Source organism: Furipterus horrens, unplaced genomic scaffold (genome assembly GCF_987537825.1).
Source record: "Furipterus horrens unplaced genomic scaffold, mFurHor1.1.pri manual_scaffold_17, whole genome shotgun sequence".
In the NCBI taxonomy this organism is placed as follows: Eukaryota; Metazoa; Chordata; class Mammalia; order Chiroptera; family Furipteridae; genus Furipterus; species Furipterus horrens.
In genome coordinates, this window is record NW_028327187.1 from 65158576 (window position 1) to 65172219 (window position 13644).

The 13644-nt window shown below is 36.8% G+C and overlaps 1 protein-coding gene across 2 annotated transcripts in view; it reads right to left on the minus strand.

Moving 5' to 3' along the window:
• Nucleotides 1-13644, minus strand: part of DIAPH2 (diaphanous related formin 2) — a 1048823-nt gene that overhangs the window by 775833 nt on the left and 259346 nt on the right. For both annotated transcript variants that reach the window (XM_090264504.1, XM_090264503.1), the window contains one exon: nt 8100-8208. In XM_090264504.1, the coding sequence (XP_090120630.1) occupies nt 8100-8208 (109 nt within the window). The remainder of the gene's footprint in view (nt 1-8099; nt 8209-13644) is intronic.

Genomic DNA, 13644 nt, shown 5'->3' on the forward strand with positions numbered 1-13644 from the left:
GAGGGAAATTTGAAAATGATACTAAGCTAGGAGATCCAAGATGGTAAAGGTTTAAGTGGAAGCTTACTCTAATGTCCTCCCAGAACCAATATGCAATTACAACTAAATTGTAGAGAAGTCATCCTGAATAACCAATTGAACACTAGCTGGAGAGAAGTCTTATAACCATGGACAGACAAAAGAAACCACTTCACAACAATAAGACTGGTAGGGAGTGTGGAGGAGGTGCAAGAGGGCTGCCTGTGCTCCCACAGGTGGCAGCTGAAGTGCTGGAGGGATATTTCAGCAACCGGGGGGCACCCCCTGAGAACTGTGGGGTCTAAACCCCAAGTTGGGCTCCCAAGCCTATAGCGCCAGAGCCAGGAAAGGAACCCATAAAATATCCATCTGTGAAAAGCAGTGGGGTTTCTGTCTGCCAGGGAGAGATGGCTGGAGAATCAGAGAGCCTCTTAAAGTGCCAACATACAAAATTTGGTTCGTAGCCACTTATCATGGGCTCAGGCTGAGTGTGGACAGAGTGGACTAAAGACACTTGCAGAAAGCCTGGGGTATGTGGCTCTAGGAAGAGAGCTGAAGAGTAAGCCAGCAAGATCCCTGTGCTGAATCATTCCCCACATGGCATTAGCCTGATGGGAAGCAATAGCCCCAACCAGTGGAGCTTAAGCTGCGTTGGCGATTACAACTTGAGGCTATATCATTGATTAGTTTAACAACTAAGGTGGATCTCTGAAACCTCCATGAGACTTCAGCTGACCAGTGCCTGGTGCTGACAATGCAGGCTTTGGTTGCAGCCTGGTTCTTTCTGCACACAAACAGGCCCAGTGAGGGGAGTCACAATCTGTGGATTGCTGATAGCTCCAAACAGGTTGCCCAGGACCAGTTACAATCAGAGTCTGACAAAGGCCTACACCAGAGTCTTTGCAGATCTACCTAGTACATAGAAACAAATACAAAGAAGCATCAAAAAAGGGAAGACAAAGAAACAGGCTCCAAATAAAAGAACAAGAGAATAATCCAAAAGAAGAGCCAGATAAAATGGAAGCAAGCAATTTATCAGATAGACAGTTTAGAGTAATAATTACAAGGATACTCAACAGCATGACAAAAGACATAGATACCATAAAAAAGGACCAGTCAAAAAATAAAGGAGTATCAAAAATAAATAATACACCAGAAGGAAAAAAAGGGTAGGTTAGATGTAGCAGAGAACTGAATCAGTTCATTTGATAGACATGGTAGGGGGAAAAAAGGCACAGCAGCAAAAAAAAAAAAAAAAAATTTTTTTAAATTAGGAGAGCTTAAGAAACTTTTGGGACAACATGAAGCATGGCAACATCTGCATCATGGGAATACCAGGAGAAGAGAGAGAGCAAGGGATCGAGAACCTATTTGGAGAAATAATGACTGAAAACTTCCCTAATCTGGTAAAGAAAAGAGACACACAAGTCCAGGAAGCTAAGAGAGTCCCCAAAATTTGGACCTAAAGAGGCCTACACTGAGACACAGAATAATTAAAATGTCATGGGTTAAAGACAAGGAGTGAATTCTAAAAGATGCAAGAGAAAAGTAGCTAGTTACATACAAAGAAACACAAATTAGACTATAATCTGATTTCTCAACAGAAACATTTTAGGCCAAAAGGGAGTGGCGTGAAATATTCAATGTGATGAAAACCAAGGACCTACAACCAAGGCTACTTTACCCAGCAAGACTATCATTTAAATTGAAGGAGAAATAAGGAGATTCCCACACAAGAAAAAGCTAAAGAAGTTTGTTAACACTAAATCAGTACTGTAACAAATGTTAACAGGCTTGCTTTCAGAAAAAGAAGAAAAAGAGAAAAAAAGAAGGAAAAAAACAGGAAAATAGACTAACAATAAAATGGCACTAAAAACGCATCTATCAATAATTATTATATATAAGTGGCTTAAATGCTCCAACCAAAAGACATATGGTAGCTAAATAAATAAGAAAACAAGACCCATATATAAGCTGCTTCCAAGACTTACCTCAGAATGAAAGATACACACAGGCTAAAAGTAAAGAAATAGAAAAAGTTATCTCATGAAAAGGCAAAGGAAAAAAGAAGCTGGGGTAGCAATACTTATATTCAACAAAATATACTCTAAAACCAAGGCTACAGTAAGAGACTAAAAGGACATTACATAATGATAAAGGGAACAATCTAACAAGTGGACATAACCCTAATAATCATTTACACACCCAACATAGGATCACCTAAATATGTAAAGCAAATCTTGATGGACATAAAGTGAGAGACTGTCAGAAATACACTCATAGTCTGGGATTTTAACATCCTATTAACTTCAAAAAACAGATCTTCCAAACAGAAAATCAACGAGGATATAGGGGTCTTAAATGACATACTAGATCAAATTGATGTAATTGATATCTTCAGAGCATCTCAGCCTAAAGCAGCAGAATATGCATACTTTTCAAATGCACATTGAACGTTTTCTAGGATAGATCACATGATAGGTCATTAACAAGTCTTAAAGACTTTAAAGACTGAAATCATATCAAGCATCTTCTCAGACCAAAATGCCAGAGATCAATCACAAGAAGAACACTGAAAAATACAGAAAAACAATGAAAAGGTCATCCAAGAAATCAAGGAATAACTCAAAAGATACCTTGAAACAAATGAAAATGAGGACAGAACAGTCCAAAATCTGTGGGACACTGGGAAAGCAGCCCTAAGGGAAAATTTATAGTATTATAGGCCTATCTCAAAAAACAAGAAAGAGCTCAAATAAACGATCTAACTTTACACTTAAAGGGACTTTAAAAATAAATAAATAAAAAAAATAAAGTCTAAAGTGAGTAGAAGGAAGGAAATAATAAAGATAGAGTCTAAAAAATTGAGGCAAAAGATCACTGAATGCGGAGCTGGTTCTTTAAAAAGATAAAACAGGATTGACAAACCTTTAACCAGACTCATTAAGAAAAAGAGAGTGAACTCAAATAAATAAACTTAGAGATGAAACAGGAGAAATAACAACTGACATCAAAGAAATACAAAGGATTGTGAGAAAATATTATGAACACCTATATACCAATAAACTAAACATCCTGGACGAAATGGAAAAATTCCTAGAAACATACAATCTTCCAAAACTAAATCAGGAACAATCAGAGAATCTGAATTGACAGATTACACCTAGTGAAATTGAAGGAGTAACCAAAAAACTCCCAACAAACAAAAGCTCTGGATCGAATGGTTTCACAGTTCAATTTTACCAAACAGTCTAAGAACTAACACACCTCCTTTTCAGACTATTTCATAAAATTTAAGAGGAGGGAAGGCTTCCAACTCATTTTACAAGGCCAGCATTATCCTTATTCCAAAACTAGATAAAAGACACCCAAAGAAACAAAATTAAAGGCCAATATCCCTGATGAACATAGACTCTAAAATCCTAACAAAATATTAGCAAACCAAATACAGCAATGCGCATCAAAAATATCACACAACATAATCAATTGGGATTTATTCCAGGAATGCAAGGTTGGTACCACCTTCGCAGATCAATAAACGTGATTCATCACAAACAAAATGAAGGCTAAAAATCACCTGATCAATCAATAGACGCATAAAAAGCATTTGATAAAATCCAGAACCCATTTATGATCAAAACTCTCAGGTATGTTTGAAGGAACATACCTAAACATAAAAAAGGCCATATAAGATAAATCCACTGCCAGCACCATATTCATTGGGTAAAAAGTATGAGCATTCCCCCTAAAATCAGGAAAAAGACAAGGCTGTCCACTTTCACCTCTTATTCAACATAGTACTAGAAGTCCTAACCTCAGCAATCAGACAAGGTGAAGAAATAAAAGGCATCCAAATTGGAAAAGAAGTAAAACTGTCATTATTTGCAGATGACATGATACTGTACATAGAGAACCCCAATGATTCCACCAAGAAACTAGTAGAACTGATACATGAATTTGGAAAAGTAGCAGTATACAAAATTAATATCCAGAAATCAGTTGCATTTTTATATGCCAATAATGAACTAATAGAAAAGAAAATTAAGAAAACAATCCCATTCATAATTGCTACTATACACACACACACACACACACACACACACACACATATATTACCTAGGATTAACCTGAGTAAGAAGAACACAGTAGGAGGAATCACAACACCTGATATAAAACTATACTACAAGGCTACTGTAATCAAAACAGCATGGTACTGGCATAAAAACAAACATATATATCAATGGTACAGAATAGAGAGCCCAGAAATGAACCCACACCTTTACAGTCAATTAATATTCAACAGAGGAAGCAAGCACATACAATGGGCTAAAGATAGTTTATTCAATAAATGGTGTTGGAAAACTGGACAGGTATGTGCAGAAAACTGAAACTAGACCACCTTCATACACCACATACAAGAATAAATTCAAAATAGATCAAAGATGTAAATGTTAGACCCTAAACCATAAAAATCATAGAAAAAAAAAGGCAGCAAAATCTCGGATATTGCTCATAGTGATATATTATTGTATATATCTCTCCAGGCAAGAGAAACAAAAGAAACTACATCAAACTAAAAAAGTTTTTTTCACAGGAAAGGAAAACATCAATAAAATAAAAAGACAACCCACAGAATGGGAGAACATACTCGCCGATACATCTGATAAGGGGTTAATATCAAAAATTTATAAAGAACTTACAAAACTCAACACCAAAAAAAACAAACAACCCAACTTTAAAAAGTGGGCAAAGGATCTAAACAGACATTTCTCCAAGAAGGACATACAGGTGACAAATAGGGATATGAAAAGGTGCTAATCATCAGAGAGCTGCAAATTAAAACCACAATGAGATATCATCTCACACCTGTCAGAATGGCCATAATCAATAAACCAACAAACAATAAGTGCTGACGAGGATGTGAAGAAAAGGGAACTGTAGTGAACTGTTGGTGGGAATGCAGATTGGTGCAGCCACTGTGGAAAACAGTATGGAGATAACTGAAAAAATTAAAAATTGATTTGCCTTGTGAGGCAGCAATCCCACACCTGGGAATATATCCAAAGGAATCCAAAATTCTAATCCAAAAGAACATAAGCACCCCAATTTTCATTGTAGTGTTATTTACAATCATCAAGTATGGAAGCAGCCGAACTATCCATCAGTAGATGAGTGGGTAAAACAACTATGGAACATCTACACCATGTAATACTACACAGCCATAAAAAAGAATAAAATTTTACTCTTTGCGACAGTATGGATGGACCTGGAGAACACTATGCTAAGTGAAATAAGCTAGTCAGAGAAAGACAAATAGCATATGATTTCACTCACATGTGGAATCTGATGAACAAACTGAACTAACATGGAAAACGAGGACAGACTCATAGATGGAGAGCAGGATGACAACTGGAGGGGGCAGAGTTTAGGGATTCAGCAAAACGGAGAAAGGACTCATGGACATGGACAACAGTGTGGTGATTTCTGGTGGAGGATGGCAGGTGTAACAGGACTAAACAGTGATGGAAAAAATACAATAAATTTTTAATTAAGAAAAAAAAATGCTACTAAGCTTTAGGGAAGTCAATGAAAAAGAGAGTATATGAAGACATGTGATTTGTTACTGTCTTATCTATTTTTTGAAGTACTGAAGGTAATAAAAATCCAATCACAGTATAAAATTTCACTTTAAAGTTGAGCTAAAAATCCTTTGTTAGAAGTTAATAACCTGTTTTAACATACAAAAAAGAATAAAAGGTATATAGTTGTTATTTTAAAATATAATTAGTCCTGTATTTTAACAAAATTACTTCCTGAGAGTGTAAAAACATTTTGAGAAGTCTCAGGATACTACAGAAATAGAAAAGTCATTCTGTTAAAATATAGCACTAATTATATTTTTTAACAACAGATTTAAACTTCTGTATTTCATTCTACATTCTAAATATATTTTTGAACTTTCAGTTAGTATTTTTTAATTCATATGAAATAGTCCAAATAAACCCACTTCAAAATTCCTGTGAGAGGGTAATATGCTCTGTACATAAAAAGTTACTAATTTTTGTAGCTCTATAGAATAGAAAATTTTATATTGTGATTTGCATCTATATTGAGTATTGTATTCAACAATCTCTTGAATACCTAGCAAGATATCTATAATTTTTCCATATGTTCAGCTGTTAACAACCTGCCATTTTACCATTCCATTGAGCCCAGCTTCCTGCAGGCTAGAAAAATATCATTCCCTTCTCATTATCTGGGTAAACCACTCTACAGCAGAGGTGTCATTTTAAAGATCAGACAATTCAGTATACCAATGTTGGCATCACAAAGACCTGGCTCCAAATCACAGCTCTACCCTGTAACAGTCATGTGATTTTGAGTGAGTGATGGCACTAAGTCTTTGAATATATCTAAAAAACCTAATCCCTCCTAAACAAATTTTGTAAGACAAGTACAAACTCCTACATATGACTGAAAGTCAAAAAAATTTAGTTATGTAAGCCAACCAGAGGAACAAGGACAAAAATTTCCAGAAGTCAACTAAAAAGTTAGTTTTCAAACCTTTCAGTAGAGATATTAAATTAATTATTGAGATACATTTTATAATAAGAAGTGTATTGCAGAAAGGAAAACATGGAGGTAAGTACCCCAATTATTTTTAAAGTATTATAATGGACATAAAAGGCACACCATAAAAGTATATCCAAACTGCTCAGAATAGTTGGAGTGAAACTAACAAGTAACAAATATCCTTAAATATTTGGATAGGGATTATAACTTTATAACACTACAGTATTCTCTTTGGACAAGTCAATTTCTCCAACTGGTTTAGCTTCCATCTCTGGTGAAAAAATACACCAATAATTCATAATACAATAAAAAAAGAGGAAAAGAAAGTGTTTGTTTTACATCAGATAAGAAATTTTAATAATTAAACACTCACTACTAAATAATAGTACCTACATAACTGGGTTGCTGTGCAAATTAAATCAAATAATAGCCACAGACTAAAATGTTTAGTTCAGTATCTTATGCTGTAAGTATGGTCAATAAATATGAGTTCTCACCAGTCAAGAACAAAGTTATCACTCATATGGGTCATTTCCTGAAACCATCTAAGAAAAGTTACTGAGCTTTGTCATTTTTCTAAAGAAAACATTAAGGATGAGTCTACACGGGGCTATCAATTAGACCCTGTCCTAAGAGTTGTAATTCAATCCCAACTATTTCGGTGAGTCAGACTTCAGAATGTTATGTGTATGGCACAAAGTAAGATGTGTTTAGTTTTCTTAAATTTTTACAAGCCCACACATATCATTAACACTTGTTAAGAAGGACATTGGCTGAACTGCTTGTCCTGTTTTCCTTATTATTGCTAAGGCTTTAATTTCTGCAGTTTATTAATTATGAAATTTCTACCCAAATATTAATGATAATCATAATCACATTTATAATAATCCAAAGTACTTTTTCTAATTTTATTTTTTTATTTATTGATTTGAGAGAAAGAGAGAAACATTAATTTGTTGTTCCATTTATTTATGCATTCATTGGTAGACTCTTATATGTTCCCTGACCAGGGATCAAACCAGCAACTGTGGCATATCGGGACAACACCCTAACCAACAGAGCTACCTGGCCAGGGCTTCTTTTTCTAATTTTAAACAAATCGCTATTCTCACAGGTAAAACTTCTAGCTTTTAAAAAGCTTTCTTTAAATTTATTTTTATAGCAAGGGGAAGGAAAGGAGAAAGAGAGGGAGAGAAACATCAATGTGCCAGAGAAATATTCACAGGTTGCCTCTTGCACACCCCCAACTGGGAACCTGACCCGCATCCCAGGCATGTGCCCTGACCAGGAATTGAACAGGTGGCCTTTCGGTTTGCAGGGTGACACTCAAACCACTGAACCACAGCAGTCAGGGCAAAACTTCTAGCTTTTATGAACAACCAAACAACAGAAGAACTTCATTTTTACATTTCGTTCAACTTAAGTGTTAGCTCAAATATAGTTGGTGTCATAAAAAATGAGTACTCCAATTATAATCCTAGAAGCAATTTAATAAAAAACTAACTCACCTGTAATTGCAAAGCTTCATGATTTTCTAATCCTTCCACAATTGGTGAAAATCGTTCCCTGTTATTTCTTTCTGCTGCCGTAGTTATAGCCCCTAAAAGTTTATCTAGACTATAGAAGAAAAAAATAGAAAGCAAATGAGAAATATGTCTCACACAGACATTGGGAATATGGGTTTTCTCTTTCAGTTTTCCCTGATTTCTTCTGGGTACCTGATCATCACAATTAAAAAATTTTGTTCCTGTCTGCATATTTTAACGCATCAAATATTGAGAACTTTAAATGATTTTAAGGCAATAAAATAAAATGTAATTTAAAAATCATAAGGAAAATATTTTTTCTGGGTGGAAATTTTTAAAAGATGATTAACTGCTATACACTGAAACTTAAAATTTCAGGCTTTGATATTTCATTTAACAGATATTAATATCCCTTCAACACAGAATGGCATCCACAATTATTAAAAGTGTATTCAAGTGTAACACAATTGTAATTTTATTTATTTTTTTCTGAATTTTATATTAGTTTATTTGAGCCAAACTAATGACATATGGTAGGAAGTAAGATCTCAAATGTTCTCCTGACTAAAATTTTATAATAAAGTGCTCGAATGCATAAAAAATTTTAAAAGAACTTAAAAACATTAACATTCTTTGAAAATGAAACAAAAGATAATACCTGAAAGAGAAAGCCTAATTAATTAGAAAAGTATCTATAATTACCTAGCTACAAGAAACTTAGTTACCTGAACAAAAATATTGAAGACTATCTCTTCAGTACAGTCTCTGAATCAAATTAAACTCTATGCACTCTTGAAACTGTATATGACATAATATTTAAATCATAACAAGTATAGCAGGGTAGGTTGTATTATATGGATTAGGTATTGAAAAATCTATTTGGGAGATCCAAGATGGCGGAGGAGTAAGTGGAAGCTACACTAACCTCCTCCCAGGACCAGTCTGGATTTACAACTTAATTTTGGAGAAATCATCTGGAATAACCAACGGAACACTAGCTGGAAAGAAGTCTTATAACCACGGAGAGACAGAAAAGGCCGCTACATCACAACGTGACCGGTAGGGAGTGCGGAGACGCGGAAGGGCTGGCTGGGCTCACACGGGTGGCTGCTGAAGGGACTGAGAAACAGCTCAGCAGCCGGGGATTCCCCCTGAGAAGGGCAGGGTCTAAACCCCCAGCTGGGCTTCCCAGCCTACAGCGACAGAGTGGAAAGTAAAATAGTATCAGCTGTGAAAAGCGAAAAGCCACAGGCTTTCTTGCTAGCCGGAGAGAAACAGCAGGAGAAAAAGAGCTCTTAAGTGGATCACATACGAAAATATTTTGGCCACCACTTACCCTGGGCTCAAGCAGACGGAAGGCAGAGAGGACTGGAGACACTTGGGGAGAATTTGGCACGGTGGCTTTGAGGGGAGAACTGGAGGAGCAGCTGACTGGGTCCCAGTGCTGACTCATCCCCAGTACTGCGGGTAGACCATTCCCCTCCAAGTGGCGTCAGCCTGAGGGGAAGCAAAAGCCCTGCCTACAGGAATTAAGCTGCCACACCCACAGTTCTTAAGCCTGACAGCTAATCACAGATTGAATAGATTAACAATCAAAGAAGACAGACAACAGCAGTAGATCCCTGGAAGTCTCCAACAGGCTGCCTAGGGCCAGACTGGTACATGATCTGACGCCACCAGAGGCAGATCCAGGAAGTGCAGATCATTCCAAGAAGCACCAACAAACAATAGGAGTCAAAAAAATGGGGAGACAGAGAAACAACCTCCCATCAAAAGGAAAGGTAGAATCCCCAGAAAGAGTGCTAAATGAAATAGAGGGGAGCGAACTATCAGATATGGAATTCAAAACATGGATTATGGAGAAGCTGAATGAGCTCAGCGGAAACTTCAAAGAACTCCAGAAAAACTACAAGGAACTCACAGAAAATTACGTGAGCATGAAAAAGGACATAGAAGCTATCAATAAGAGCCAGGAGGAAATGAAAAATACGATCTCTGAATTGAAGAACACAGTAGAAGGAATTAAAAGCAGGCTAGAGGAAGCAGAAGATCGGATCAGCGAGCTGGAGGACAACCTACACAAAAACTCCCAGACAATGCAACAAAATGAAAAAAGACTGAACAAGACTGAAGAGGTTCTAAGACAGCTGCAGGACAACATGAAACGTAATAATATCCGTATCATAGGAATTCCAGAAGGAGAAGAAGAAGAGCAAGGGATAGAAAACCTCTTTGAAAAACTAATGACAGAAAACTTTCCTAACATGACGAGAGAAAGAGTCACGCAAGTCCAGGAAGCACAGAGGGTCCCAATGAAGATGAACCCCAACAGGCCCACCTCAAGACACATCATAATTAAAATGGCAACATTCAAAGACAAAGAGAGGATCCTAAAAGCAGCAAGAGAAAAACAACTAATAACATACAAGGGTACTCCAATAAGGCTATCATCAGATTTCTCAGCAGAAACACTACAAGCCAGAAGGGAATGGCAAAAAGTATTCCAAGCAATGAAAAACAAAGGCCTACAACCTAGAATACTATACCCAGCAAAGCTCTCATTCAAAATGGAGGGTGAAATAAGGAGCTTCCAAGACAAAAGAAGGCTAAAAGAATACATCTCCACCAAACCAGCAATGCAAGAGATGCTAAAAGGTCTGCTCTAAGAAGATAAAGAAATAGAGAGAGACAGAGAAGAACACGAGTACAAAGGGGAAAAATGACAATGAATAAGTACTTATCGGTAATAACCTTAAATGTAAATGGATTAAATGCTCCAATTAAAAGACATAGGGTAGCTGAATGGATTAGAAAGAATGACCCACATATATGCTGTCTACGATACCATAAAAGTCCTAGAGGAAAAAATAGGCAGGAAAATTTCAGATATCCCACGTAGCAACATTTTCACTGATATATCTCCTAAGGCAAGGGAAATAAAGGAAAGAATAAACAAATGGGACTACATCAAACTAAAAAGTTTCTGCTCAGCTAAAGAAAACATCAGCAAGATGAAAAGGAAACCAACCATATGGGAAAATATATTCGCCAATGACATCTCAGACAAGGGATTGATCTCCAAAATATATAAAGAACTCATACGACTCAACACCAAGAAGACAGACAACCCAATTAAAAAATGGGCAAAGGACCTGAACAAACACTTCTCCAAAGAAGACATACAGAGGGCCCATAGACATATGAAAATATGCTCAACATCACTAGCCATCAGAGAGATGCAAATAAAAACCACAATGAGATACCACCTCACACCAGTCAGAATGGCCATAATCAACAAATCAACAAACAACTTGTGCTGGAGAGGATGCGGAGAAACAGGAACCCTGGTGCATTGCTGGTGGGAATGCAGACTGGTGCAGCCACTATGGAAAACAGTTTGGAATTTCCTCAAAAAACTAAAAATGGAACTGCCTTTTGAACCAGCAATTCCATTACTGGGATTATATCCGAAAAATCCTGAAACACCAATTCAAAAGAACCTATGCACTCCAATGTTCATAGCAGCACTATTTACAATAGCCAAGTGCTGGAAACAACCTAAATGCCCATCTGTAGATGAGTGGATCAAAAAACTGTGGTACATTTACACAATGGAGTTCTATGTAGCAGAAAGAAAGAAGGAACTTCTACCATTTGCAACAACATGGATGGAACTAGAGAGAATTATGCTTAGCGAAATAAGCCAGGCAACGAAAGAAAAATACGTTATGCTGTCACCTATTACAGGAAACTAATGAACAACACAAACAAATGAGCAAAATTGAACCAGAGGGCATAAGCCTATGACCGCATTACCTGAGTGATTGTCTGTACGCATAAGCCTCACTTAATCCTCTCTGCAGCGCTGCCTCCGGAGACTCAACAGTTTGGCTGAACTAAATGGCTGAGTTGGTGAAGAATGGGGTGGTCTGTGGGCTTCACTTTAAAACTGAGTTCTCTTTTCTATCCTAATGGCTTGGACAGAAAGGGCCCAGAGGTCTGAGAGGGAGGAAACAGAAACTATTTCCCTCAGCCCAAACTAAATAAAATGGGCAAAAGGGTTTTGGACAGGAGAGATGTGCCTAGCACACCTTCCTCCAAAGAAGCCCTTTTTTTTTTTTTTTTTTTTTTCTCCTAATGTGGAACATTGAAAAATTAATCCCTGCCTTTTGCCACCTAGTAGTTATGGATTGAATGATGCTTTTTAACCCTTTTTGCCAAATCTGTTGCCCCCAGAACACAACAAGGATGCCAGCCTGCTAAACCAAGCACGCCGTTGTCCGGAGACAGCCAACTGACCTGGAGTCTGCACGATCCTTCCCCATGTGGGAAGGCCACCCTCCCCTCCACACCCCCACTCTTATTAGGGATTTCTGGACCCAAGGCTAGGTAGGACGACGACCATGTCCAGCTTGAAGCAGCTAGAGGAGCTTGAGACCTTCGCCCATTGTCCTTTACAAGATTACAAAGGGTCTTAATATCTGAGAGGGAGGGATAGTTATTTTTTACGAACCATGGGTATGGACTTGGGGGGGGATGCTGGGGGAGGGAGATACTGGGTGGAGGGGAGTAAAGGGGAAAAAATTGGAACTACTGTAACAGCATAATCAATAAAATATATTTAAAAAAAAAAAAAAGAAAGAAAAATCTATTTGAATAGAAAAACATTTCTTACCCATGTATAGACCAATTTTTTCTATAAAACCAAAGAAAATCTTACTTTTGCATATGTTATCTCATTTATAGTTTAGTCACATTGAGATAAGACAATGCTATACAATAATATTTCTGTTTAGTGTTTATCTTTTGGACTGTAAGGACACTAGCCAGCACTAAGCAACATCTCATTTTATACTAGCTGGTATGAAAAAGTTGATAATTAGAATACTCTTAAATCTATGTATAGGCCCATTCTGATTTAAATTGAAATTATTACTGGCACAACAAAGTGCTTAGAAGAAACATTTTATTTCTGGGCTCTCTATTCTGTTCTGTTGATCTATGTATCTGTTTTTATGCCAGTATCATACTGTTTTGATTACTATGGCCTTATAGTATAGTTTGATATTAGGTAGTGTGACTCCTCCAACTTTGCTCTTCTTTCTCAGGATCACTTTTGCTATGCGGTGCCTTTAGTGGTTCCATAAAAATTTTTTTGAAGTATTTGTTTTAGTTCTGTGAAAATCATCATGGAATCTTGAAAGGAATTATGTTGAACCAATATATTGCTTTGGGTAGTACGAACATTTTTATGATGTAAATTCTTCCTATCCATGAAGACAGTATGTGCTTCCACCAATTTGTATCTTCTTCAATTTCTTTCTTCAGTGTCTTATAATTTTCTGAGTAGAGGTCTTTTACATCCTTGGTTAGGTTTATTCCTAGGTTCTTTTTGTAGCAATTGTGAATGGGACTGTTTTCTTAATTTCCCATTCTGTTGTTCAGTTTTAGCATATAAAAATACAACTGATTTCTGGACTTGAATAGACACTTCTCCAAAGAGGACCTACAAATGACCAATAGACTA